Source organism: Vigna umbellata, chromosome 4, assembly GCF_029865625.1.
Source record: "Vigna umbellata cultivar VRB3 chromosome 4, Vumbellata_1.0, whole genome shotgun sequence".
Lineage (NCBI taxonomy): Eukaryota > Viridiplantae > Streptophyta > Magnoliopsida > Fabales > Fabaceae > Vigna > Vigna umbellata.
Genome location: NC_142168.1, coordinates 9921483 through 9928324, shown reverse-complemented (window position 1 = coordinate 9928324; position 6842 = coordinate 9921483). Strand labels below are relative to the sequence as shown.

General features: G+C 30.5%; 1 protein-coding gene across 1 annotated transcript; it reads right to left on the bottom strand.

The window, feature by feature from the left end:
* Nucleotides 1–654: 654 nt before the first annotated feature.
* LOC124831533 (myb-related protein 306-like) lies at nt 655–2338 on the bottom strand. The gene is made up of 3 exons (XM_047305548.2): nt 2007–2338; nt 1685–1814; nt 655–1524 (listed from the first exon to the last, which is right to left on the bottom strand). The coding sequence occupies exons 1-3, from the start codon at nt 2137–2139 to the stop codon at nt 837–839; spliced, it is 951 nt and encodes a 316-aa protein (XP_047161504.1). The 5' UTR covers nt 2140–2338; the 3' UTR covers nt 655–836.
* Nucleotides 2339–6842: the final 4504 nt, after the last annotated feature.

The following is a 6842-nucleotide window of genomic DNA, read 5'->3' as shown; positions in this document are numbered from 1 at the left end:
AATGATCTAAATTTCAATTATAAATTCTTTACCATATTTTTAGTACACACATACACACGCATCGGTAGGAAAAAACTAGCACACCCTATCTTATTGTTTAAGCGGTCTCTACTTTTTAATTAAGAAATTAATTATAATTGTACAATGCAATCTTTAAATTTACTTATGGCAATTCAAATATATACATAGATTTTACACAACCAATCAAGATTAAAATAATTTAAGTATATTAACATTTCAAGTTGGTTTTTTAGAACCACCCATTTATTTAACTTCAAAAATGATTGATTCAATAGTTTTTGTGGTGCATACTTGTAAATAAAATTATAATTCTTCAAACATTAACTGTAGTATTTTTTATAGATGAAGAACTTTCCCAATAACATCTATTGAATTTTTTAACAAACTCAATTTAAATTATTTAACTAAATTAACATACAAGTTTACCCAATAATAACTATTTTTTCTAAAAATAGAGAGATAAAATTGGACTTCCTACGTTCTCGTTTCAATAACTGGAACTTTAATTACTAATTAATATGATTACCCAAGAAGCATTAATTCAAAAGTAAGATCTCATGGAAAGATCCACTTTACATAAGATAAACAAGTTTTTTTTTTCTTTTCAGTAAGACATCCAGTACAGTATAATAATAATAACAAAACAATAATAATAATAATAATAATAATAATAATAATAATAATAATGTCAATAAATATACACTTTTAGCACCAAAGGCTTGAAAAACATCTCGGTAGAGCCAAAGGGTGATCGATGCTGGTGTTAACATGTGAATTAAAAAAATCAAGTTTTGAATGTTACAGAATGAACCAATTTAGAAAAACTTGGCATCACCACAACCAACTTTCTCTTGGCAAGCAGCCTCATCAAGAAGCCATTTCTCAAGCAAAGAGAAGGGCATTATTTCACCAATATCAGGCTTGTTTTCTTCGGGAGAAAACGACTGAGACAATTCATCAGAGTTTGAGGACTCCAAAGACTGATGAAACTCAAACAGGGATTCAAAACTCTCAGACAATTCAACACTGTTGGGTCCCTTTGCATCACTAGAAGCAGTATCAGCACCAGCTGCGACTAAGTTGTTGAAGGAGTTCTGAGTCACAGATGAGTTAGTTCTTGAGGACTTTGGAGGGTTTTTCATCCAACCCTTCAACATACGAGCTATGTTCTCAGCACTCGAAGCATAGCACAATGATTGAGGTGGTTTGGTGGAAGAGAAGGAACTGCTACTATCAGAAGGGTTTGAGTTTGATCCAGATAAACAAGACGGCTTCTCTGGGGAAAGAGCTTCACTGAGAGCTCTCTTTGCCATTTGGATATCAGTTTGGAGCCTTCTTTCCCACTGGCCCCTAGGAATTTGCCTTGATCCTGAAAACGAATCTCCCAAGCTACCTTCACTACCTGTTTGCAACTTTTTCAACTTCTTTCTTAAATGGGTGTTCCAATAGTTCTTTATGTCATTATCCGTTCTCTGTGGAAGGTATGAAGCTATTGCAGCCCATCTGTAACATGGCCAATGTGTTCCAGTTAAGTTAAGATTGTGGATCCAAAGAACTTCCCAAATCAAAATACTCAAAACAATTCAAAATAAACAAATCTTCAAAACTCAATGTTTTCATAAGCTGAAGATTTGAACTAAGTAGGTGCTTGGAATCAATTTACCTGTTCCCTAAAAGATCTTGAAGGTGGATAATCATCTTCTCCTCTTGTTCTGTGAAGTTACCACGTTTGATTCCTGGCCGCAGGTAATTTGTCCATCTAAGTCTACAACTCTTACTGCATCTTGACAACCCTGAACAAAATCCCAAAACCAAAGAAACCAATTCAGATCTGAGTTAAGAAATTATATAGAACAACAAAACCAAATGACCAATACTTAGATCACAGTTCTATTTGAACAAAAAAAATATTCTAAATGATGATCTAATAACCCCAAGAACAACCAATACAAAAAATGATGAAACTGAATGGAGGGCAAAGTAACCTGTCTTGGTAGGAACTGTCCTCCAATTGCCAGGACCATGCTCCTGTATATAAGACACCAAAATGATGTCTTCTTCAGGAGTCCAAGGCCCTTTCTTGACTCCTTCTTTGTCACAACAAGGTGGTCTTCCCATGTTTCCTTCTTGTCTCTCTCTTTTATTTCACCGCCTTTATGCTTGTCTTTCTAATTTTCTATAGCCTCTTGAGCTCTAAAGGAAAATAGGTCGTTTTCCTTTCTTTCTCTAACGTCTGAGGTGGTATTATCTTTCTTCTTATTTCTCTATCCCTACCTCTTTACTTGATAGGATCTAAAGCATATGTCCAAGCCAAACCTTTGCTTGATGTACATTTATAGCTAAAATGAGAGGGTTAAAAGGTATGGTGAGAGGGTGTGAGAAGCTGACTTAAACTAGTAAACGAGGAAGCCAAGTCAAAAGTTGACAGCAAGAGCATTAACTGAAGGAGTAAGGCCAAATTATTCACTTCATAGCTGGGGCAATACCTCTATGTGGTGTACCTCTCAAAACCGCGTGGCATTCAATGTAGCTGCACTAGGAAACCTCAATTATCTCAGCTTTAAAAGTCCATAAACCCCAGCAGACATTAAATGTTAATATGAGATAAAGCTGACTTTTGCAAAACCTAATAAGCTATCAACATTTATGTCTTCTTCACTTCCTCTCATCTCAATGAACCACCTCTTTCTTCTTTTAATAACTTATCTCTAAATTTACAAATTGGATTTATATTTCAATTATACTTTCATATTTTCGACAGTCGCTGTAACTAACAAGAGATATATATACATTGTCTCTATGCTTAAGTGGAAAAGTGAGTTGTACAACAAGGGGATTTTGTGTTAGGGCAATGAACATTATAAGCCGCTAGAGTACTTTGTTTCTAGATAAGTTGTACGTTTATTATCTTATTCCAGAAATTTAATGCATGTTTTGAAAACAATACAACTATAGGGTTAAAAGGTTGGATACAATAAACAAAAAAAATATAGTTTAATACACTTTTAATTAGTATCATTACACAATATTTCTTTTTCTTCATTCTACTATTGCTCTACAATAAAAGCTTGTTTAAATATAGTTGGTATTTATTTAAAAGAATAATTAAATGAAGTCTAGTTTCTTATTTATCATATGCTTTCAGTTATAGTACTTTAACTTATTTTTTAAATTATCACTTAATCAGTTAATCCTGATTTCATTTTTAAAAAATTAGATAGATGTCACATATCCTTAAATATGCTAATGGACAAACACTTAGATGAATAAAATTCTGTTTTAATAAATTTTAAAATATGAAAATTAAATTCATGATTATTCAATACATGAGGGGGGAAGAAAATAAATTAGTTTAGATGACTTTTATAATAATTTATTTAAAAATATCTATTTTATAAATTACAAAAGATTTTCTAACAGGGCATAAGTTTTTGTTCCAATTAGTTCATAAATTTACTTCTTACAATACTTCTTAATAATCAAAATCAAAATCCAAATAACTTTAAAAAGTATGTATAGCCTGACCTAATATAAGTTAAAGCATAAATCAATGTCAAATTATCTAAGTTATTCCGTCACTAATTACATGAAATAGCTTATTTCTTATGAAAAATCATATTAATTGTAAAATACGAAATGGTAAAATGAGTGTTTGCGTAATCATTCACAACTAAGGTGTTTGAAAATGAGACATCATCAAACAGGAAGGACACGAGTTATTGAGAGGAGACAAATACGGATGACTTCTTCAAAAGTCCAGATTCAAACATGTTACTTCAAAATATGTTGAGATTTTATCCTGAGAGAAAATTCACTCAAAAGCCTGAACTTCATTTATTACTGAGTGTGTATCTATATCTATATATATATATTGATCAATCTGCACGCTATGAGGTAGATTTTAAAAGTGTTACAATACTGATACAAGCTAATTATAGTACAAATACCAAACAAATGTATTAAGGTTGAAATTCAGAACACTGAAGTAGTCCTCATAAATTATAATGATCAATAAAGCCATCAGAAACTTGAAAGGGTCAAGATCTGTGTATGCATGGCTAAACAATTGATTGAATTCATCATCTTGTATAAGGTATACAGTAGTGGGATGATGCATGGATGTGGAGTGCAAAGAAGTATGGGTCATGATCAGTGATGGAAATAAAGCAAAGCCATCTCAAACTGTGTATACTTTGAAAACATGTTAATAATAAATTCCATAAATGACATTTGAGAGAGTTGGCACCCATACTAAGGCCCACTTCCCACTTCCTTAGAATATGCTACAGGTGCTCCTCATATGAGGCTACTGTGAGGGGTCAGAAAGCCTCCAAGTGTTTAACTTTCTAGAATCCTCCATTGCAACTTGGAACGAAACAAGCTGCCAGCAGTTAGTTTTCAAGGTTAACATTTCAGCACGTATATTTTTTTTCTTGGCTGATTTAAAATACAATGTATGTCTAGAATAAAATCAGTTTTCATGACACAGATACAGGAATCAACCATGTTTCAAGAGCTACAAGATTGACTTAGAGATAAAGTTGGAAATGGTGAGAGAACTCTCTACAGTAACAAATATTAATAACTAATATGGTCGATTGTAGAGTTACTCCAAAGTCGATCTAGTCTTTAACCTACAGATATATGAGGTAATAAATGAGAAGTTAATAACTAATTAAGATATGACAATAAACGTTAATTAAATAGAAATTTGATAAACATTAAAAAAAAAAGGAGAATCCAAAGGATTAAAGATGAACATAAAAGAGAATCATGAGAGGAGGTTGACATAACACTTTGAATGTTTTAACTGATCGGACTTTAGTCTTTTTGGCTAGAACATTTTGGTGCCCTAAGTAAAACACTTCTTGATGTCCAAATTAAGGTACTTTTCTTTTCTTAGATATCGAAAATACCCAAACGACTCTTGGCCAAATCAAATCATTAGAAGTGAGTGTTATAAGGTCAATTGATAAAGGAATGTTTTTTTTTTTTACATTTTATAGCCTTTTTAATCCTTTAGACTAAAGGCTAGGGGACTATATGTAGTTAGGTCCAAGGCCGATTTAGTTCTTAATTGCCTAAAATCAATCTAATTTTTAACTGTTAAAATGGATAAGTTGTTAAGGTTCAAGATTGATCTAATCTTTAACCTAATGGTAGTAGGATGATTATGACATAAATATGAAATTATAAACAATGAATTTAAAGTTGATAACTCATAAATAATAAGACATGGAAAAAAACATAAATTAAATAAATTTGATAAAGAAGAAGGACAAAATACTTTAGAATACTATGATGAATCGGAGTCGATCCTTTTAGCTAGAACAAAGATAAAAAAGAAACCAGTTATTTTCAAGGCTAGTAAGTTTACTTAGGGCAACTTAATCGAAGGTAAGACATACATTAGCCGCAAGTTTATTTAACCTGAGAACAATTCTTAAAAGCTTGGACATGTTGCGCGGAATTACTCATGCCATTCAACACAATATTATAATCACAGATAAGTATAATACAAATAAATAAATAAATGACCATTAATATTTTGTATTTTTGAGTATTCTTTTGTGGTTCAGCGAGATTAGACTTTTTGGAGTTGATCATCATCGCAGTACTACTGTGAAACATTAATTCATGTTTCAATGGACTAGAAAAAAGTAATAATTAGATAAAATAAATCTAAAGAATTTTCTTTTCTATGGTAAAATATTCCATGTTCAATAAGAAAAGTGGACCCTTTAATCTATTATATTTGTTATATTGGGTAAGAGATTCATTAGTTATATTTAATTTTCTAGGTCAAATATTTATTATTTAAATATGTTAGAATAACTATTTATGTTAGTATTAAATATATGACTAATGATATAATTATTATGAAAAATTGTTGAATAGACATTTAAAATAATAATATAATTTGGGGAGGAATCGAATTAAAATTATTAAAATCTCCAAAATGATTAAACAATTATAAAATGAGTTATGGTTTTTATGTGTAGAAAATGTTACATTATTAAATGAGGATTTTGTTTTACTTTCATCCCTTAAGGAGAGATAACAAAAGTGGTAGCTAAGGTCTTTCATTTTTGGAAGATCACATGTACGCGGTTATATCATCGTCATCTACACTTTTCCTAATTGCAAACTTAGGTATGCTTCCATATTATTTTCATTAATGATTAATATATGATTGTAATATACATTTTGGATCTCTATAAAAACTAGTGGTTTGAAACAATTATTATACGTTAGAAATTCACTTCAAGATTGAGATTAAATTGAATACAATAAAACATAATTAACTTAAATTTACCTACTATAAGAAATTACACATTTAACATTGGTGAAAAATTTAGCATCGATCAAGCCGATGCTAATATTTTTTACAAAATTTGTTGCCTTGGTTGACGTTATTAATAGTACAATTGAAAAAAAAAATTCTACAATACCTTCATGTTAAACAAATATAAATAGAAAAATAGAAAAAAAAATGTAATGGATGAAAGAGATGAAGGTGTATAAGTGAGATGAATGTAGATAAAAGAAATGTATATGAAAGAAGGAGATAAAATGTGGATGGAGGAGTAAAGGAAAAGGATATCGAGGAAGGAGGAAATAAAATGTAGATGAATGTTTGTGGAGGAAGAAGAGGATTGTGGATGAATGAGATTAATGTAGATGAAAGATATTAGTGGGAATGAAATATGCATGTCAAATGCTTTATGAATATAAATGAGAAAAATGAATGTAATGAAATTTATATAAAAAGTGAGAAAACAATTAAGAATAAAGATATTTATTATGATTCATATTTAATA